Genomic DNA, 22,764 nt, shown 5'->3' with positions numbered 1-22,764 from the left:
AGTTCGCCCGTAGTGCACTTCAGGTCCACTTATGGGGTACCTCCATACTCAGAAGAGATGGGGTTACAAATTTTGGGGGGGTCTTTTCTGCTATTAACCCTTGCAAAAATGTGAAATTTGGGGGCGAAACCCACATTTTAGTGACATATTTTTTTTTTTTTTTTTTTACATATGCAAAAGTCGTGAAACACCTGTGGGGTATTAAGGCTCACTTTATCCCTTGTTACGTTCCTCAAGGGGTCTAGTTTCCAAAATGGTATGCCATGTGTTTTTTTTTTTGCTGTTCTGGCACCATAGGGGCTTCCTAAAGGTGACATGCCCCCCAAAAACCATTTCAGAAAAACGTACTCTCTAAAATCCCCTTGTCGCTCCTTCGCTTCTGAGCCCTCTACTGCGCCCGCCGAACACTTTACATAGACATATGAGGTATGTGCTTACTCGAGAGAAATTGGGCTACAAATATAAGTATACATTTTCTCCTTTTACCCCTTGTAAAAATTCAAAAATTGGGTCTACAAGAACATGCGAGTGTAAAAAATGAAGATTTTGAATTTTCTCCTTCACTTTGCTGCTTTTCCTGTGAAACACCTAAAGGGTTAAAACATTTACTGAATGTCATTTTGAATACTTCTGGGGGTGCAGTTTTTATAATGGGGTCATTTATGGGGTATTTCTAATATGAAGACCCATCAAATCCACTTCAAACCTGAACTGGTCCCTGAAAAATTGCGAGTTTGAAAATTTTGTGAAAAATTGGAAAATTGCTGCTGAACTTTGAAGCCCTCTGGTGTCTTCCAAAAGTAAAAACCCGTCACTTTTATGATGCAAACATAAAGTAGACATATTGTATATGTGAATCCAAAAAAAAAATATTTGGAATATCCATTTTCCTTACAAGCAGAGAGCTTCAAAGTTAGAAAAATGAAAATTTTTAAATTTTTTCATCAAATTTTGGAATTTTTCACCAAGAAATGATGCAAGTTACCACAAAATTTTACCACTAAGTTAAAGTAGAATATGTCACGAAAAAACAATCTCAGAATCAGAATGATAACTAAAAGCATTCCAGAGTTATTAATGTTTAAAGTGACAGTGGTCAGATTTGCAAAAAAGGGCTTCGTCCTAGAGGTGAAAATGGGCTCCGTCCTTAAGGGGTTAAGCTTAGTGTCTGAAGGAGGTGGACATGGTCTGGATTCTCCTGTCCAGGTCTTCTGTTTTTTTTTTTTTTTTTCCTAGTATAGGGATGTTAGTTTTTTTATTCCCTTTCTTTTCCGTTTTCAGGTGGGGACTCAGGAACTGCGGTTCACTGTTTCCCCATTGCGAGTAAGGGGGCATAGACATTGCGTATATGCACTGTTAATCCCCCCTCGCCAACGGTCAGCGCCTGGGTGGTACCTCATGGGTCCGGGTCCCCCTATTTTCTTGCTCGCCTCGCTCGCGCATAGCAATCAGGCGTGATGCAGGTAACTAAAGCTGACTGAAGACTTCACTGAAGACTTCATTAGGTGAGTTCTTCTGACTGAGCTAAGTACTTTCCCTCTTTCTCCTCAGGTAATTGGACTTGCAACTGTTGGAGACCCCCTTTTTTGGCCCACCTTTTCAGGTTGGGCTGGCTTACTGGGAATGGACTTTTATTGAGGACTTTATTCTGGGGGAGCAGTGGCGCTCTGAGGGGGCATGTATGTTATGTTTGGCACTGTGTGTGTGTAGTGTGTTACGTTGAACAGCGCCTTATATGCGGCTTACAGCCGCGACGCTAGTACGGGCCGGCTTACTTTCATTGTCGCCGGCAGCGCCTTACATGCAGCTGACAGCCGCGGCGCTGCTACGAGCCGGGCGCTCTCAGTGCCGGCTTACTTTCGTTTTCTCCGGCAGTCTCTGCCCGCGTATTTATCGCCCACTCTGTTCCCCTGAGCGCATATGCGAATGACATATGCGTTCAGGACAAAGAGCGGGCGCTATTCCAGCTCCTTCTCGGCCTGGTTTTAGCTCCGCCTACAGGGCTGTCGGAGCTCTTCTGAGGCGCGCATCAGCCTCCAATCAGCGCCGTTGGCGCGAATTTCAGTCAGAGGGGGGGCCAACTAGTTAGTGCCTCTGCTGCAGGCACGCCCCCCTCTACCATTGGCCGTCCCTTTCTCACTCTAGCTGCATGGAGCTGTTCTCCTCTCTGCAGCTGCCAGGATTCATAGACTTTTTTGGTCTGTCAACACTGTAGTACCAAAATGCCTGGCTCTTCCGAGCCCACTTGCCCTGCCTGCTCCACTGCTCCCCCAGACCCCCTGGCACCCCCTGATGCCCTTTCGGTCCCGGTGGGTTCAGCCGCTCCACCACCCTGGGTTTCTCCCTGACCCAGTATATGGCTGACTTGATCCAAGTCTCCCGTTCGGTGGCTGAGGCCTCCCGGGTAGTGGTGTCTGCCCTGAAGGGGTCTCCCCTGTGCAGGACCTCTGAGAGGGCCTGCTCCTTGTCTCCTCATGCTTCACGCTCTCACAAGCGTACTAGGGGTGCCTCGTCTGACTCTTCCATTGAGTCTTCAGATAGACGTGGGCGTTCCCCTCGTGGGTCCCGCCCCCCCTGTCATCTGGGCACAAACGTCGCTCCTCCAGTGGACGTTCTCGGAATCGCCGCTCTGCCACGCCAGAGCTGTGTACCCGGTCAGGGTCGCTCCCCTCCAGGACTGCCTCTATTCATTCACTTCCACTGGTGAACTGGTGGACGAGGCTTTCGAGCCGGCATCTGACTCAGAGGACCGCTCGGACTCAATTGCAATGGTGAACTCATTGACAGCCATAAGAGACACCTTTCACTTAGAGGACCCAGGATCTTCGGATGTCTATCCAGAAGTATCCTTTCATCGTGCTGAATGGTCAACCGGGACAAGTCAGTCTTCTTTCCTACCCAGTCTCAAACCTTCCTGGGACTTCGATTCGACGGCCTCTGCCCGCATTTGTCTTCCGCCGGACAAACGTCTGGCATTCTGGTTGGGGGTCCGCTCCCTTCGGACCCAGGTATCAGTCTCCATCTGCACTTGTATGGAAGTCCTGGGTCGGGTGGTGGCAACTATGGAGGCCGTACCCTTTGCCCAGTTCCATTACCGCCCCCTTCAACTGGTGATTCTCTCTCGATGGAACAGGTCTTCTCTGTCCCTCGATCGTCAGATTGTTCTCCCTCGCAGGGTCCGTCAGTCTCTGCTCTGGTGGCTCCGCTCCCCCCTTCTTCTCCAAGGGCGGTCATTTCTTTCCCTTCTTTGGCAGGTTGATACAACTGTTGCCAGCCCGTCGGGCTGGGGCGGCGCGTATAGGGATTGGTAGGTCCAGGGACTCTGGTCTCCCCTGGAGACCCTTTTTCCGATAAACATATTGGAATTACGGGCGATTCTTCTTTGTCTTCTTCATTGGGAGTCCTGTCTTCAGTCTCGTCCTGTCCGCGTTCAATCGGACAACGCCACGGCCGTGGCGTACATAATCGTCAGGGCGGTGCTCGCAGCTCGGCAGCCATGGCCGAGGTGACAAAGATTCTGAACTGGGCGGAGAGTAAGGTTCCGGCCATTTCGGCATTTCACATTCCAGGGGTGTTAAACTGGGAAGCGGACTTCCTCAGTCGGTCCTCACCCGACCCCGGCAAGTGGTCTCTTCATCCGGAGGACTTCGCGCAGCTGCGACATTTGGGGCTTCCGGACGTGGACCTCTTCGCGACCCGGGACCCTCAGGCTCTGGCCGTGGACGCCCTAGTGATTCCTTGGGCGGGGTTCGCCCTACCTTATCTGTTCCCTCCTCTTCCTCTCCTTCCTAGGGTGTGGAGGAAGCTCAAGGCAGATGACGTCCTTGCCTTTCTGGTAGCTCCAGATTGGCCCCGAAGGTCGTGGTACGCCAAAGTAGTCAGGCTCCTGGGCGACGCTCCTCTGCGCCTTCCGCTCTGCCCGGACCTACTCTCTCAGGGTCTTCTTGCCACCCCAATTTACAGTCGCTGCATTTGTTGGAGTGGCGGTTGAGACCGCGGTTTTGAGGGCCTGCGGGTTCTCTTCACAAGTCATTCACACCGTGCTCTAGGCTCGTAAGCCCTCCTCCATGCGAATTACACAGTAACCCGGCGTCATATCACGGCGGGCCCGGCGTCATAGTGAAGCTGGGACCCGCACCGATCGCGGTGCCGCGCGCTATTAACCCTTTAGCCGCGCGGCTCAGCGAAAGTTCCCGGCTAGCTCAGTCGGGCTGTTCGGGATAGCCGCGGCTAATCGCGGCATCCCGAACAGCTGACAGTACAGCGGGAGGGCCCCTTCCTGCCTCCTCGCTGTCCGATCGCCGAATGACTGCTCAGTGCCTGAGATCCAGGCATGAGCAGTCATGCGGCAGAATCGTTGATCACTGGTTTCTTATGAGAAACCAGTGATCAGCATAGAAGATCAGTGTGTGCAGTGTTATAGGTCCCTATGGGACCTCTAACACTGCGAAAAAAAAAGTGAATAACGATCATTTAACTCCTCCCCTATTAAAAGTTTGAATCACCCCCCTTTTCCAATAAAAAAAAAGTGTAAATAAAAATAAACATATATGGTATCACCGCGTGCGGAAATGTCCGAATTATAAAAATGTCATTAATTAAACCGCTCGTCAATGGCGTGCGCGCAAAAAAATTCCAAAGTCCAAAATAGTGCATTTTTGGTCACTTTTTATATCATTTAAAAATGAATAAAAAGTCCTATAAGTCAATAAGTCCTATCAATGCAAAAATGGTACCGTTAAAAACTTCAGATCACGGCGCAAAAAATGAGCCCTCATACCGCCCCATACACGGAAAAATAAAAAAGTTATAGGGGTCGGAAGATGACAATTTTAAACGTATAAATTTTCCAGCATGTAGTTATGATTTTTTCCAGAAGTCCGACAAAATCAAACCTATATAAGTAGGGTATCATTTTAATCGTATGGACCTACAGAATAAATATCAGGTGTAATTTATACCGAAAAATGTACTACGTAGAAACGGAAGCCCCCAAAAGTTACAAAACAGCGGGTTTTTTCCCGTTTCACCGTAGATTTTTGGGCAAAATGACTGACGTCATTACAAAGTAGAATTGGTGGCGCAAAAAATAAGCCATCATATGGATTTTTAGGTGCAAAATTGAAAGAGTTATGATTTTTTAAAGGCAAGGAGCAAAAAACGGAAATGCAAAAACGGAAAAACCCCGGTCCTTAAGGGGTTAAAGGTCAGGTTTCGGCCCCTGGTTTCTATTTCTCATGTCCGGACCTTCCTGCAAGGAGTGGCGCACACTGTTCCTCCTTATCGGTCACCTTCTCCCCCTTGGGACTTGAATTTGGTTCTGAGTGCCCTCCAGGGTGAACCCTTTGAGCCCCTTAGAGAGGTGTCTCTCCGCCTCCTTTCTTGGAAAGTGGCGTTTCTTGTTGCTATCACCTCCATCCGGAGGGTGTCTGAACTGGCAGTTCTTTCCCGCTGTTCTCCGTTTCTGGTGATCCACCAGAACCGGTCGCTTTCCGGCCAGTTCCTTCCTTTTTGCCTAAGGTGGTCTCGGCCTTTCATCTCAATGAGGACATTGTCCTCCCGTCCTTTTGTCCGGCTCCTTCTCATCCTATGGAGCGCTTACTACTCAAGCTGGATGTAGTTTTGGGCTGTTCGGTCTTATCTCTCCATCACTTCTTCGTTTCATCAGTGTGATTCCTTTTTCGCCCTTACGGAAGGTCGTCGCAAGAGACAACCTGCTTCCAAGGCCACCATTTCTCGGTGGATTCAGTTCGCCATTGCGGAAGCCTATCGCTGTAAGGGGAAGATTCCTCCTTTCAGGGTTGTGGCTCATTCTACCCGTTCTGTTGGGGCATCCTGGGCTCTCCAGAATAGGGCCTCGGCCTCGCATATTTGTAAGGCGTCTACCTGGTCGTCTTTGCACACTTTCTCGAGGTTTTACCGGGTTTATACTTTCGCATCGGCTGATGCTAGTCTGGGTCGTAAAGTGTTGTAGGCGGCAGTGGATCGACCGTCTGCCAGATTACGTATCTGCCCACCCAAGGGACGGCTTTGGTTCGTCCCACGGTCTGTGTTCCCCAATGGAGCCGATCGAGAAAAGGAGATTTTTTAACACTTACTGTAAAATCTCTCTCTCGAAGGATCCATTGGGGGACACAGCTCCCGCCCTTTTTGGGTTTTTCCTTTGGTTCTCTGTCCGAGGGTGTGTTCAGTTATGTTTTTTCTTCTGGTTCTCGGACAGTTTTGGGTTTTCTTTGCCCTATTGGTTTCCTCCTATTGCTCTGGAACTTAAACTGACTAGCTCAGAGCCTGAAGGCGGGTATATCCTGCTGGGAGGAGCTGACTTTTTTTATTACCATAGTGTCACACCTCCTAGAGACAGCAAGATACACCCATGGTCTGTGTCCCCCAATGGATCCTTCGAGAAAGAGATTTTACGGTAAGTGTTAAAAAATCTCCTTTTTCCTGGAATACCCCTTTAAATTACCGCCTAACAATGGTATTAATAGGCCCCCTGTCTTGGGGCTGGACCCTGCCTGTTAAAAAGATATAATCATCACTGGACTAATACGGCTACTCAAATTTACTATATATATATGTGTTTTCCACCCAGATTTCTTAGAATCCTGAATGGCAAATTGCTTTGAAGTGTGGTTGCAATAGATTGTGTGTGCGCATTTGTTTCTTTGTCCTGATACTATTTGTAGTTCTGTCTTCTTCTCGCTCTTGGAGTAAGATTTGACATGACGTGTTTTGTTCCCTCGTGCAGACAGCGCTTTGTGGCAGGAACAGATAAAGAACAACAAAGCTGCCGTCAATGTCAAGCGCTGGTACACGTTCCTGGAGCCTACAGTCCCGAGCCGGGGAAAGCTTAGTGTAGCGGCGGTAAGTGAATCAGTGACCCAAAACTCCCAGATTCAGAGCGCTTGTCTGGACAAATTTACGTCCTTATTATCACAATAATATGTTTATATAGGGGCAAAAGAAAATGACTGTAGTGTTCATTGGGATTACTGGAAGAGCTTCCAGAACAGCCCCTGTCTCCATAGTCACTGCTTTACCTTATATCTCTAAGTCATCCATTTTTTGCTTACCTTGGTATGACTGTCAGCCTTTTCACGTAATCATTTATTTATTTATAAAAAAATTTGTCTCACATTGGGCATTGTGTCTGCAACCTGTCAAAAAAGGAGGCCATCATAAATCCTTGCAGGCTCATTGACTTTATTGGGATGAATGCTAAGTCAGTGTTTCCCAACCAGGTGCCTCCAGCTGTTGTAAAATTTCTTTAGTTTTACAACAGCTGAAGGCATCCTGGTTCGGAAACACTGTCCTTAGTAATAATAGGGGAGCGGGGAAACCTAAAAATCCTGATGCTCACCTAGCCCCGGTCCCCATAGGTCTACTGCAGATCCCATACACCCCTGTGTGCGGTCTTGGTCGTCAGAAGCACAGAGAAGATACCAACTGGTTCCATGACCTTTCCCGCTTAGCCAATCAGTGGCCCCAGCAGTATCAGGCCAGTCAGGAAGGTCCTGTAAGTCCCATATGTCACCGGACTGCATGGAGGAGAACGGGATCTGCGGCAGACCTATGGGGGACCAGGGCTAGTTTATTTTTTTTTTTTATGCTTCCCTGTTCCCTGGAACAACATTAATGGGGGAAATTTGACATGAAATTGAAATGTGACATTGGGGGTTAGACATGACATTGGGGGTTAGACGTGACATTGGGGGGGATTCAAATGACATTAGGGGGGATGTGACCATGGGGGGGATTCAAATGACATTGGGGGGGGGGGATTCAAATGACATTGGGGGATGTGACCATGGGGGGGATTCAAATGACATTGGGGGGGGGGGGGGGGTTCAAATGACATTGGGGTGATATGATATTGGAGGATAGAAATGAAATGGGTGATATTGGACATATATTTATCATATCGAAATTTTAATCTTTTCCTCTATAAATCGCAATCGCACATTTTCACCAGAACGGTCAATGAGCCCTAAGAACTTTCTTCTGATTTTGATTCTCACTAAATTGTTTATTTTCCTTCTTTTTAGCCTCCTGAGAAGAAACAAGATGTTGGAAAGTTTGTTGAGCTCCCAGGGGCAGAGATGGGAAAAGTTGTAGTGAGGTTCCCTCCAGAGGCCAGCGGGTGAGTAAGGACTGATAGGAGTTCTCTCCCTGCAAGTAAAAGATGTGTCAGAGGTTTTGTCTCCTTTTTATTGACGATTGTAACAAGTGAGCAAAGTTTCTGTTTGTTTTTTGTTGTTTTGTTGCTTTTTAAATAGCGCAGAATTTAAAAATAAATAAATAAAGCGTGAGACCTGGCACATGGTGGTGATATGTGGTTGTGTCCTCAGATACCTGCACATCGGGCATGCGAAGGCCGCTCTTCTCAATCAGCATTACCAGGTGAACTTCAAGGGGAAGTTGATCATGAGGTTCGATGACACAAACCCTGAGAAAGAGAAGGAAGACTTTGAGAAGGTAATTGAAAAGAACGTTTTTGCTGCATTCCCGGTTTTCAGAATCCAGTATTACCAAACGGGTATGTCGCAGTGCTGCTGTCCTCACATTCACAACAGTAATATTAGTAGTTACATTGCAAGCAACCACAAGGATCCCCTTAGGGAGCCAGCGGCCACCTTATAATGCAATTTACCAAAACTCAGGGCACTAGGCCCGGGGCACAAGATCCCTTTTGGGAAAAACTCCCTTAAAATGTAACTTTCATTGAGTAAATTATAAAACATATGAAGTGACAAAAGGTTAAAAACTCAGTGTCACAGAACCAGAAGTAACCATAAATTGGGGATAAACCCCTTATGAGGAGTGTATAGGGAACTGCAGTTTCCCTTGTTGCTGGACCACTGTGACACAATTTAAAACCACTGTAACTTGCCCGTTCTCTACTAGTTTTGGCACCGTCCTCAGGAGAATATATAGGGTGCTTGCCTATATGTCCTCCTGAGGACGGGACTAAAGCACCAAAACTAATAGAGGGGGGCAAATTACAGTGGTTTTAAATTGTGTCACAGTGGTCCAGCAACAAGGGAAACTGCAGTTCCCTATACAGTGATCATTCAACTTACAATGACCTCAACATACAATACTTTTAACATATAATGGTCTTTTCTGGACCATTGTAACTTGAAACCAGACACAACATTCAATGCTACAGACAGACCAGATCTTTAAAACGTGTCAATGGCTGGAAGATCTGACCAATAAGAATGGGCATTTTACTGGTAAATCACCTGTATTACTGAAGTGCATGCACTGACTGGTGTCTGGTAGCGCCCCCTACAGTACAGAGAGGAACTACAAGTTCTGTACTACTCCTTACCTATGCCAGGGTTAGCGGCTCCTTTGGACACCAAGTAAGGGTGGCTCCATTTGGGACACTGTGTGTACCGTATAGGACCCTGAAGAAGCTCCAGTCCTCTACATAGACCATTGTTTGCCGACTCGGGTGCCTCCAGCTGTTGCAAAACTACAACTCCCAGCATGCCCGGACAGCCAACATCTGTCCGGCCATGCTGGGAGTTGTAGTTTTGCCACAGCTGGAGACACCCTGGTTGGGAAACACTGACATAGACAGAGAGATACAGCTCCCAGCAGATCTTTCTTACTTTAATATGTAAGGATTTGCTTTATCTCTTAGTTATCTACTTATTTTTCTTTATTCCTCACCTTTTCCTATTTTTGATGACCTTTTGGGGCTTCAGAACGAAATTAGAGTTCTGGTCTCAACATACAATGGTTTCAACATACAATGGTCGTCCTGGAACCAATTCATATTGTAACTTGAGGGACCACTGTACACTGCTCATAAGGGGTTTATCCCCAATTTATAGTTACTTAACCTTTTTGTCACTTCATATATGTTTTATAATTTACTCAATAAAAGTTAAATTTTAAGAGTTTATCCCAAAAGGGATCTTGTGCCCCGGGGGTAGTGCCCTGGGTTTTAGTTGTTGGCTCTGACATGTCTGGTCTTTGTCGTCTGTTCTCAGGTTATTCTGGAAGACGTCTCAATGCTTCAGATCAAACCCGACCAGTTCACGTACACATCAGATCACTTTGAGAGGATTATAGAATATGCAGAGAAACTCATTCGAGAGGGAAAGGCTTACGTGGACGATACCCCTGCTGACCAGATGAAGGCTGAACGTGAACAGAGGATAGAGTCAAAACACAGGAACAACAGTAAGGACAATCGAAGATGTCGCAAGGGTTAAGAACAGATGAAGTGCTCTCTATATGTCGCTAGGGATTAGGCACTTGGTCCCAGTCATTTAGAAAAACTTCTTACAAATCGCAAACACGTGTCGGTCGGGGTCTCAGCACAGGAGAATGAGCGTGGAGACGCATACAAGACTTAAAGGGGTACTCCGCCCCTAAACATCTTATCCGCTCTCCAGAGAATAGGAAAGAAGATGTCTGATTGCGGGGGTCCTGCAGCTGGGATCTCTGTAAAGCACCCGGCGTTCCTTTAGAACGCTGGGCGAGCAGTAGGGGGGTCTTGACATCACAGCCACGCCCCCTTGTGCCGTCAAACCACGCCCCCTCGATGCAAGTCTATGGAAGTGGGCGTTTCGCCCCTCCCATAGACTTGCATTGAGGTGGCGTGGCCATGATGTCATGACCCCGCTCCAAGCGTTCAGAACAAAATGTTCCGAACGCTGGGGCAGCAGAGTACCCCTTTAAATTATTCATGAATCATCTCTCAGCAACCGGCAGCCATCTTCTCTGGATGGCCCCATAGACTTACAATGAGGCCGCAGGACGAAGTTGCCGTGTAGTGAAGTGCACTACCGCATGCTTCTCTGTTTGCTCTCATGATCGGTGGGAGTCTCGGCAGGGAGATCTTGACCGTTTAAACCTTTTGACATGTTTAAATGGTGTTTGTTTTTAAATGATAGGTACACATTTTAGAGGTTTTCCTAACAACAAAATGTATCCCCTATCCCCATGGTAGGGGATAACTGTGTCCAACTGCCGTGAACCATGGTGAGCTCAAATAGAAGTTTAACCCCTTAAGGACCGGGGTTTTTTCCGTTTTTGCATTTTCGTTTTTTGCTCCTTGCCTTAAAAAAAGCATAACTCTTTCAATTTTGCACCTAAAAATCCATATGATGGCTTATTTTTTGCACCACCAATTCTACTTTGTAATGACGTCAGTCATTTTGCCCAAAAATGTACGGTGAAACGGAAAAAAAAATCATTGTGCGACAAAATTGAAAAAAAAAACGCAGTTTTGTAACTTTTGGGGGCTTTCGTTTCTACGTAGTACATTTTTCGGTAAAAATGACACCTTATCTTTATTCTGTAGGTCCATACGATTAAAATGAAACCCTACTTATATAGGTTTGATTTTGTCGGACTTCTGGAAAGAATCATAACTACATGCAGGAAAATTAATACGTTTAAAATTGTCATCTTCTGACCCCTATAACTTTTTTATTTTTCCGTGTATGGGGCGGTATGAGGGCTCATTTTTTGCGCCGTGATCTGAAGTTTTTAACGGTACCATTTTTGCATTGATGGGACTTATTGATCACTTTTTATTCATTTTTAAATGATATAAAAAGTGACCAAAAATGCACTATTTTGGACTTTGGAATTTTTTTGCGCATACGCCATTGACCGAGCGGTTTAATTAATGGTATATTTTTATAATTTGGACATTTCCGCACGCAGTGATACCATATATGTTTATTTTTATTTACACTGTTTTTTTTTTTTTTATGGGAAAAGGGGGGTGATTCAAACTTTTAATAGGGGAGGAGTTAAATGATCTTTATTCACTTTTTTTCCACTTTTTTTTTGCAGTGTTATAGGTCCCATAGGAACCTATAACACTGCACACACTGATCATTGTTATCCCATAGGGACCTATAACACTGCACACTCTGATCTTCATCATTGATCAATGGTTTCTCATAGGGAACCAGTGATCGATGATTCTGCCGCTTGACTGCTCATGCCTGGATCTCAGGCACTGAGCAGTCATTCGGCGATCGGACAGCGAGGAGGCAGGTAGGGGCCCTCCCGCTGTCCTGTAAGCTGTTCGGGATGCGGCGATTTCGCCGCGGCTATCCCGAACAGCCCACTGAATTAACCGGCAGCTTTTACTTTCACTTTTAGCCACGCGGCTCAGCTCTGAGCGCGCAGCTAAAGGGTTAATAGCGCGCGGTGCCGCGATCGGTGCTTTGCGTTATTAGCGGCGGGTCCCGGCTTCACTATGACGCCGGGCCCGCCGTGATATGATGCGGGGTTACCGTGTAACCCCGCGTTATATCACGGGAGCAGGACCAAGGACGTACCTGTACGTCCTTGGTCCTTAACCCCTTAAGGACGCAAGGTTTTTCAGTTTTTGCACTTTCGTTTTTTCCTCCATACCTTTTAAAAATCATAACCCTTTCAATTTTTTAATGGTATAAAAAGTGACCAAAAATGCGCTTTTTTTGACTTTGGAATTTTTTTGCGCGTACGCCATTGACCGTGCGTTTTAATTAATGATATATTTTTATAGTTCGGACATTTACGCACGCGGCGATACCACATATGTTTATTTATTTTTTATTTTTTTTTACACTGTTTTCTTTTTTTTATGGGAAAAGGGGGTGATTCAAACTTTTATTAGGGAAGGGGTTAAATGACCTTTATTAACACTTTTTTTTGTTTAACTTTTTTTTTTTTTGCAGTGTTATTGGTCCCATAGGGACCTATAACACTGCACACACTGATCTTCTACACAGATCACAGGCGTGTATTAACACGCCTGTGATCAGTGTTATCGGCGCTTGACTGCTCCTGCCTGGATCTCAGGCACGGAGCAGTCATTCGCCGATCGGACACCGAGAAGGCAGGTAAGGGCCCTCCCGGTGTCCTGCAAGCTGTTCGGGACGCCGCGATTTCACCGCGGCGGTCCCGAACAGCCCGACTGAGCAGCCGGGTCACTTTCACTTTAGAAGCGGCAGTCAGCTTTGACCGGCGATTCTAAAGGGTTAATACCGCACATCGCCGCGATCGGCGATGTGCGGTATTAGCCGTGGGTCCCGGCCGTTGATGAGCACCGGGACCGACGCGATATGATGCAGTTTTTTCCCCTGGACCCAAAAAACTTTATAGGCTACGGCTTTTGGTACGGGTAAAAAAAAAAACGGACAAAACCGTATGACGAAAAACTGACTAAACCGAATGATGCGTTTGACATACGGTTTACAATGTTAGTCAATGCCTACGGTTTTCTGTACGGTTTTTAACTTGAAACCGTATACGGGAACCGTATAGCATAAAACGTGGTTTGCATGCACCCTTAGTCTTATAGTCAGGGGTAGAAATGTCAATGCGCATCTGTGTCTGCTGCCCTATTCCAACTCTGGACACTGTTCTTGAAATTGCTGTGGGTCCCTAGAGCAGTGTTTCCCAACCAGGGTGCCTCCAGCTGTTGCAAAACTACAACTCCCAGCATGCCCGGACAGCCGTTGGCTGTCCGGGCATGCTGGGAGTTGTAGTTTTGCAACAGCTGGAGGCACCCTGGTTGAAAAACACTGCCCTAGAGACTAATCCCACCACTCTACTTTTCGCTCATACACTTATCTCCTATCTTATTGGTAAAACAACCTTTTTTTTATATTCTTTGGACAAGTAAGTATGACACAAGTACTGCACAGTAAGGCTGCATTCACACCACGATTGGACCTTCCGATGCACAAATACAATTTCGGAAGCTCAAATTGCCTGAAATGGTATTTGTGCATGGATAGGTACAGATAGTTACGGAGCCATTAAAGGGGTTATCCAGGAAAAAGCTTTTTATATATAATATTATCTATCTATCTATCTATCTATCTATCTATCTATCTATATATATATATATATATATATATATATATATATGGTCAGTACTTTCCTCAGGGAGAGGACACCTCTTCAGGTGTAACGGAGATTCAGGTTAGGCCATTTAGCACTCGCAGGCATTCTGGGTAAGGGAATATGCAAAGCAGCTCATTACACAACCTTTTCAGGTAGTGTTCCCTGGTATCAGCTTAGCTTAGCTCCTATATATACCTATACATATATATATATATATATATATATATATATATATATGTATGTATAATTATAATATTAACTGGCTCAAGAAAGTTAATCAGATTTGTAAATTACTTCTATTAAAAAAATCTTAATCCTTTCAGTACTTATGAGCTGCTGAAGTTGAGTTGTTCTTTTCTGTCTAAGTGCTCCGTGATGACACCTGTCTTGGGAACTGTCCAGAGTTAGAAGCAAATCCCCATAGCAAACCTCTTCTCTGTGCAGTTCCTGAGACAAGCAGAGATGTCAGCAGAGAGCACTGTGGTCAGACAGAAAAGAACAACTCAACTTCAGCAGCTGATAATTATTGGAAGGATTAAGATTTTTTTTTTTATATATATATATATATATATATATATATATATATATATATATATATATATATATATAAGTAATTTACAAATCTACATGAAAAGAAATGTAGTCTGCACTCACCAGGGTAACGCTTCAACTTCTTTATTGTACTTCAACCATAATGTCAAATCATGGGAACGGTGTCAGACAGGTAACATGGCGGAGACGTCGGGGGAACCAGGGTGGAGTTCCTCGGCGTTCACCGTGGTTCCCCCGACGTCTCTGCCATGTTACCTGTCTGACACCGTTCCCATGATTTGACACTATGGTTGAAGTACAATAAAGAAGTCGAAGCGTTACCCTGGTGAGTGCAGTCTACATTTCTTTTCATGTGGATTTTTAAGTTGTTCTGTTCTGGACGTAGCACCACGGGAGGATTCTTGCTTCATTCACCTCACCCGTTTCATGTCTTTTGCCGTTACACAGCAGTGCCCGGTTACTTTTGCCTTTTCTTTAATTTACAAATCTGTTTAACTTTCTGGAGCCAGTTTATTAAAATACCCCTGGAATACCCCTTTAACTATTATGGTACTGTGGACCTGATCGTAGTCAGTAGAGATGAGCGAATTTACAGTAAATTCGATTCGTCACGAACTTCTCGGCTTGGCAGTTGATGTCTTATCCTGCATAAATTAGTTCAGCTTTCAGGTTCTCCCGCGGGCTGGAAAAGGTGGATACAGTCGTAGGAAAGAGTCTCCTAGGACTGTATCCACCTTTTCCAGCCCACGGGAGCACCTGAAAGCTGAACGAATTTATGCAGGAAAAGTCATCAACTGCCGAGCCGAGAAGTTTGTGACGAATCGAATTTACTGTAAATTCGCTCATCTCTAGTAGTTGGCTAGTAACTACGATCTGGTCATTTTCTCAGCATGTCAGATTTTTGACACGGACTGACAATCGTGGCAGACCACGATTTGCAGTCCGAGTAAAAAATCTGATGCCCTGAGAAAATGACCAGATCGTAGTTACTAGCGGACTTCGATGGGGTCCACAGCACCATAATAGTTAATGGATCGGTATCTGTCCGTACCTATCCATGCACAGATTAGATTTTAGGCGATTTGAGCTTCCGCAATCGTATCTGTGCATCGGAAGGACAAATCGTGGTGTGAACCCAGCCTTAGTATGAGACATTGATTTTACTATTGCAGCGGTGGAAAAGAACCAGCAAATGTGGGAGGAAATGAAGAAGGGCACGAAATTTGGTCAGACCTGCTGCCTCCGCGCTAAAATCGACATGAACTCCAACAATGGCTGTATGCGAGACCCCACGTTATTCCGCTGCAAGACTCAGCCACATCCACGGACAGGAAGCAAATACAAGTGAGTGATTCCAGGTTCTGTCATGAAAGACAGCGCTTGGTCAACACTCGTCACGATAGATGGCGCTCGGGCAACACTCCTCAGTCAGAAGTTTTCTTCTATAAGGCTGGGTTCACATCACTTTCTTCCCTATACGGACCGCATACGGCTGGGGGGAGCTAAAAACTTGCGCTCCCGTATCCCTGCCGTATGCGGCCCGTATGTTATTAATTTCAATGAGCCGACCGGAGTAAACCGGTCGGCTCATTTTTTTCCCATACGCAGTTTTCTACCGGACCTAAAACCGTAGTTGACTACGGTTTTAGGTCCGGTAGAAAACCGCATATGGGGAAAAATGGGCCGACCGGTTCACTCCGGTCGGCTCATTGAAATTAATAACATACGGGCCGCATACGGCAGGGATACGGGAGCGCAAGTTTTTAGCTCTCCCCCCCCCCCCCCCCCCCCCCCCCAGCCGTATGCAGTCCCGTATAAGGAAAAAAGTGATGTGAACCCAGCCTAACTCTGTTGCTGTGTCTGGGCGGCTCATTCATCTGATCTCTGCCTTCTCTCTGCAGCATCTACCCCACATATGACTTTGCCTGCCCCATAGTAGACAGTGTAGAAGGAGTCACGCACGCTCTAAGAACCACAGAATATCACGACCGTGACGAGCAATTCTACTGGATCATCAATGCCTTGGGAATCAGAAAGCCTTACATTTGGGAGTATAGCCGCCTGAACCTCAACAACACTGTGCTGTCCAAGAGAAAGCTTACCTGGTTTGTCAATGAAGGCCTTGTGGATGGATGGTAAGTGAAAAAATTAGCCCTAGACACACGATATAGCCAAAAGTTTGTGGACCCCAAACCATTACACCTATATAAGCTTGTTGGAGATGAGACTCCAGAACCGGGGGACATTAATGTAGTTGGGTTTCTTCTGCTTGAAAAGATTTTGCTCTCAATCTAATTCATCTCAAATGTACAACTAGTCAAAAACTAACTTTATTTATAGTAACACTTAAAGGGGTACCTCACCCATTGACATCTTATCCCCTATCCAAAGGATAGGGGATAAGATGCCTTATTGCAGGGGTCCCGCCGCTGGGGACCCCCGTAATTTTCCTGCTGCACCCATCGTTTGTTTAGAGTGGCAGGACCTCCGTGATCAGACATCTTATCCCCTATCCCTTGGATAGGGAATGAGATGTCTAGGGGTGGAGTACCACTTTAAGGAGTAAATCATGATATCAGCAGATCGGATCCTAGACCCACACAGAGCAGGTTAGGGGACCTGATTGGATACCTGATTGGATACCTGCATACTTGTTCCGAAAGTACCGATTGATCATGGCACTTATGTCCGCAATGGACTGTGAATTCAAGGCTACTAATATGCGCCTTCTCTTAGTCTCCTGCGCTCGCTTTATAGATGAAACGCAGATGTAACTGTATTCCGCCCCTTGACATCTTTATCTCCTATCCAAAGTATAGGGGATAAGATAGGGGATATACTTGCATTGAGGGGGCATGTCCATGATGTCACAGCAGGGTTTGACCGTGACTTCACGAGCCTCCGCCCCTCATCGCCAGTCATCCGAAGTTCGCTCGGTGCACCGGATGTCTAGGGGCCGCAGCCAAGATTGCGGGGGTTCCGCGATCAGACATCTTATCCCCTTTGGATAGGGGATAAGATTTCTAGGGTCGGAGTACCCCTTTAAAGGAGATTTGAGACTAGCATTTAATAGGTTTTGGTGCATAACTTTTTTATGGAAATCACATTTCAAACCACTCACACTGTTGGATGCTGTTAGGACAAAAAGACGCATGGTGCCTTTTGCATATCGGTCTGTGCTTCCATAGCATAGATAAATACTTCTTCTATTTTCTGGTGCCAAGTGTCACCGATGGGTTTCCGAGCCCCTGAATTGATAAGGAGTTGGAACGTCTCCTCACTCCCCCTTCCATCCCTGCTTGATAGTCGGATGGAAGCTTAGCCCTGTTTCTATATCTCATTCTTGCGATGTGGATACTATTTTGCGCAGTTGTAAGATCTGGAAACAGGGCTCGGCTTCCAGCTGACTGTCAATCAAACTGGGACAGTGATGGAAGAGCTAGTAAGGAAGGAGATGTTCCAGCCCTCAGCAATTCAGGGGGCTTTAGAATGCCACTTGGCACCAAGGAATGAAAGCAGACAGATGTATGAGAGTTACCATGTGTCTCCTTGTTATACTAGCATCTAACAGGGTCAGCAGCTTGGATCATGAAGAGCAGCTGCAGTGGGAATTAGAGTACTGGTCATGATCTTGTTACATTTTATAATCCTCCCAGATCACTGCCCCATCATGATAAACCACCCCCTGCCTATATTTTTATTATTTTTTTTAGTTTTCTACCTTGATATTGCTCTGTATTTTCTGCTCACATTCACAGACTGGGAAGGGGCGTTCCCCAGCAGGCGTGACATCATCTGAAGCCATACAGGGGAGAACTTCCTCCCTCACTCTGCTGCACACAGCCTAGAGCAGTTCAGTGTGAGATGAGCTATGATTGGCTAAGGCTGCACTCACCCCCTCAGCACTCCAGACTGCATTTCCTGAGTTTGGATTTCTGCCAGACCAGTAGGGAGACACCTAGTGGAAGCTTTTTTAAACACTAATAAAACATAGAAAACTTTTTTTTAAACAAAGTACATTAGAAAGATTTTTTTTATTTACTTTGAGAGCAAACATTAGTTTTAATGAGTGTCCATTTAACTTCTTCCATAGCACCAACCTCTTACACAGTGCTGTGCACACCCACAAAGACCAAACTCATAGAAAGCAAATCTGTAAGCTATCAGGGTATACATGCAGGGTGTAAGCCATTGTTTTCCATCCAGTGTGCCTCCAGCTGTTGCAAAAATGACTACTCCCAACATACCCTGACAGCCTTTAGCTGGGAGTTGTAGTTTTGCTACAGCTGGGAGCACACTGGTTGGAAAACACTGGTGTAAGCAAATGCACATAAACACAGGAAGGACATATGAATTATTTGCACTTGCTGTTCTTGTCCAGTCAAAAGTAGTAACCCGGAGCTGCGAATCACCAAGCCATGTCCGTCTATAGTGCCTAAGCGAGCTGCAATATTTAAAGGGGTACTCAGGTGAAAAACTTTTTCTTAAATCAACTGGTGCCAGAAAGTTAAACAGATGTGTAAATTAAGTCTATAAAAAAAAATCTTTATCCTTCCAGTACTTTTTAGCAGCTGTATGCTAGAGAGGAAATTCTTTTCTTTTTTAATTTCTTTTTTGTCTTGTCCACAGTGCTCTCTGCTGACACCTGATGCCTGTATCAGGAACTGTCCAGAGCAGGAGAAAATCCCCATTGTAAACCTATGCTGCTCTGGACAGTAACTGACACGGACAGAGGTGTCAGCAGAGAGCAGTGTGGACAAGACAAAAAAGAAATTAAAAAAATAAAAGAATTTCCTCTCTAGCATACAGCTGCTAAAAGGTACTGGAAGGGTAAAGATTTTTTTAATAGAAGTCATTTACAAATCTGTTTAACTTTCTGGCACCAAAAAAAATAAATAAATAAATAAATGTTTTCCACCGGAGTACCCCTTTTTAGCTCATGCAACGCACAATATCAACAGCGCTATACATGGCGACTAATCCTTTTTTTTTTTTCTGTCATAGGGATGATCCCAGATTCCCTACGGTGCGAGGCGTCCTTAGAAGAGGAATGACTGTGGAGGGTCTAAAACAATTCATAGCTGCACAGGTCTGTACGAGAATATAACGTCACTTATTTGGATAGAAAAACACAGCAGTAAAAAATATGTATAAAAGTATCATATACAAGGTTATAACCTGACGCTGGGAGAAATCTGTTCTCTCGTGATAACACTTCCCGGTTTGAGTTCTATAAAGCATTGTTTTCTGGACAGTGTGTCTCCAGCTGTTGCAAAACTACAACTCCCAGCATGCTAACCACTAAGCCATCATCTTGACATATAACTACTGTATTCCCCGGACAATGATATACAATGGCCCTGTTATCGTAGATCAGTGTTTTCAAACCAGAGTGCCTTCAGCTACAGCAAAACTACAACTCCCAGCATGCCCGGACAGCCAAAGGCTGTCCGGGCATGCTGGGAGTTGTAGTTTTGCAACAACTGGAGACACGCTGTTTAAAAAAACACTGCTATAAAGATCAGTGTTATCCCAGGAACAGTTTAAAGGGGGTTATCCAGGAAAAAACTTTTTTTTTATTTATCAACTGGCTCCAGAAAGTTAAACAGATTTGTAAATTACTTCTATGAAAAAAAAATCTTAATCCTTTCAGTACTTATGAGCTTCTGAAGTTAAGGTTGTTCTTTTCTGTCTAAGTGCTCTCTGATGACACGTGTCTCGGGAATCGCCCAGTTTAGAAGAGGTTTGCTATGGGGATTTGCTTCTAAACTGGGCGTTTCCCGAGACACGTGTCATCAGAGAGGATATAGACAGAAAAGAACAACCTTAATCCTTTCAGTACTTATGATCTTCTGAAGTTAAGATTTTTTAATAGAAGTAATTTACAAATCTGTTTAACTTTCTGGAGCCATTTGATATATAAAATTTTTATTTTTTTCCTGGATAACCCGTTTAAAGCTCAAAAGCATCTCCCCCCATTGCGGTGCACATCACTGCTCTGCTTGTTATGCTGCAGCAGAATGTCCGTGCAGAATTTTTTTGTGGAATTGCATGGACATTTTGCTTTGTAAACATGTTTCATATTTTCCATGGATCCTTCGTCTCTCCTGACCTGTCCGTTTAGTAGTTATTTGAATCCTCCATCAAACAACAATTTTGGTACTTCTCTTAAAGGAGTACTCCGGTGCGCACTTTTTTTGTTTTATCCCGTCCGGGCTGCAAAATAAAAGAAAACGCACTTTCTCTTACCTGCCAACGAGCCCCCGGAGCTCCGGTACACTCCGGTACAGGTGTTCAGTCCTCAGGCTGTATTCTTCTTACTTCCTGTTAGCCGGCACGTCACACGGAGCTTCAGCCTATCACCGGCCGCAGCGATGTCCCGCCTCGGCCGGTGATAGGCTGAAGCTCCTTGTGACGTGCCGGGCTAACAGGAAGTAAGAAGAATACAGCCCGGGGACCGAACACCTGTACCGGAGTGTACCGGAGCTCCGGGGGCTCATTGGCAGGTAAGAGAAAGTGCGTTTTCTTTTATTTTGCAGCCCGGACGGGATAAAAGGAAAAAAAGTGCGCGCCGGAGTACTCCTTTAAAAGGCACCTTTGTTTAATTCACCTGTTATTGTTGTTTTCAGGGCTCTTCCCGGTCTGTGGTGAACATGGAGTGGGACAAAATCTGGGCGTTTAACAAGAAGGTAAAAAACTGCGATTTCTTGTAGTATGGTACAGACAGCTGCTCTGTCCATTAAAGCGCCCCCTACTGACCTCTTGACTACTGCCCCGGTAGTCTGCAGTACATCGTAACAACATGTCCTGCAGGCTCTATAGGCCTCAGTGATTAATGTTAATACATATTCCTATTAATGTCTTCATGAATCCATTGTCTTGCCCCAACCAAACGTTGACTTGTGGGAACGGATCTTGGCGTGAATTTTCTCAGTAAACTCTGCATTTCATTTTTCTGCTTTCAAGCTGCGAGCTATCTGTAAGAAGGTATTACTGAACGCTTATTTTTTTTAATTTTTTTTTGTATTTTATTTATTTATTTTTTAGTTCTTTTCCTTTTATTTGCCTTTGGCATATAGCTTACAGTTGTGTAAGCGTACATTGCTTACTCCATCATATTTGCAGTTTTAACAGAAAAATTAACACAATCACATTGCTGTCGTGCTGAAGCGTCTCGCAGCGCTGGCTTACATTAAGTATTGTCTACAAAGGTGCATTCACTGCCATAGGGCTGTAATGGTGGAAATAAGAAGATATTCACCTAAAGCAGTGGTCTCAAAACTGTGGCCCTCCAGATGTTGCAAAAATTCAACTTCCAGCATGCCCGAACAGCCAAACACCTGTCTGCCTCCTCCAGAGGATCCACACTGATCACGAAAGGTAAATCAAGGCTTCCCTTTTGCAAAACTTAAACTCCCAGCATGCCCGGACAGCCGTTGGCTGTCCGGGCATGCTGGGAGTTAAAGTTTTGCAACATCTGGAGGGCCACAGTTTGAGACCACTGACCGAAAGTTTTTTTTTTCTTTTTTCCCCCCCCTGCATTCACACTCACCAGAACCGCTGCTGATTTGACGTTGTACAATCTGCAGATTTTACAAGGCAATTCTTGTGTATTTTTAAAGGAGTAGTCCAGTGGTGACTCAGTGGTGAGCAACTTATCCCCTATCCTAAGGATAGGGGATAAGTTGCAGATCGCGGGGGGTCCGACCTCTGGGGCCCCCTGCGATCTCCTGTACGGAGCCCCGACAGCCCGCGGGAAGGGGGCGTGTCGACCTCCGCACGAGGCGGCGGCCGACACGCCCCCTCAATACAACTCTATGGCAGAGCCAAAGCACTGCCTTCGGCAATCTCCGGCTCTGCCATAGAGATGTATTGAGGGGGCGTGTCGGCCGCCGCTTCGTGCGGGGGTCGACACCCGCTATCTGGGCCGAGAGCCGGGGCCCCGTACAGAGAGATCGCAGGGGGCCCCAGCGGTCGGACCCCCCGCGATCTCAAACTTATCCCCTATCCTTAGGATAGGGGATAAGTTTTTCACCACTGGACTACCCCTTTAATGGTTATTGCAACTGCAGATCCGCAACTATAAATCCGCAGCAGATCGGGTGTATGTGTGTGAATGCACCTTTATACATTTTGATCATACTGCAAGCAAGACCATTACCATTTGGTTTGACTTACTAAACCTTCGTGGTGGTCTCCCCCCTTGGACTCCGAATGTTCAGTCGTGATCTGAAGGGAAACCTTGGCAGTAAGTGTTTGTTTTCTTGCTACGCCACCAAAGCAGAATTTAAAGGGGTACTCCCGTGGAAAACTTATTTATTAATTTTATTTTTTAAATCA

At 45.6% G+C, this 22,764-nt stretch overlaps 1 protein-coding gene across 5 annotated transcripts in view; it reads left to right on the top strand.

Annotated features, from left to right (window-relative positions):
• EPRS1 (glutamyl-prolyl-tRNA synthetase 1) overlaps positions 1-22,764 on the top strand; it is a 147,918-nt gene that overhangs the window by 35,231 nt on the left and 89,923 nt on the right. For 3 of the 5 annotated variants that reach the window (XM_056568365.1, XM_056568361.1, XM_056568364.1), the window contains exons 5-13: positions 6,749-6,864; positions 8,046-8,140; positions 8,349-8,475; positions 10,005-10,197; positions 15,597-15,768; positions 16,326-16,559; positions 19,429-19,513; positions 21,054-21,113; positions 21,391-21,411. In XM_056568365.1, the coding sequence (XP_056424340.1) occupies positions 6,749-6,864; positions 8,046-8,140; positions 8,349-8,475; positions 10,005-10,197; positions 15,597-15,768; positions 16,326-16,559; positions 19,429-19,513; positions 21,054-21,113; positions 21,391-21,411 (1,103 nt within the window). The remainder of the gene's footprint in view (positions 1-6,748; positions 6,865-8,045; positions 8,141-8,348; positions 8,476-10,004; positions 10,198-15,596; positions 15,769-16,325; positions 16,560-19,428; positions 19,514-21,053; positions 21,114-21,390; positions 21,412-22,764) is intronic. The other 2 variants (XM_056568366.1, XM_056568362.1) reach the window with 1 other exon arrangement.

The sequence above is a fragment of the Hyla sarda genome, chromosome 3, assembly GCF_029499605.1.
Source record: "Hyla sarda isolate aHylSar1 chromosome 3, aHylSar1.hap1, whole genome shotgun sequence".
In the NCBI taxonomy this organism is placed as follows: domain Eukaryota; kingdom Metazoa; phylum Chordata; class Amphibia; order Anura; family Hylidae; genus Hyla; species Hyla sarda.
Note: the sequence above shows the minus strand (reverse complement) of the source record. Positions and strands in the feature narration are given on the sequence as shown.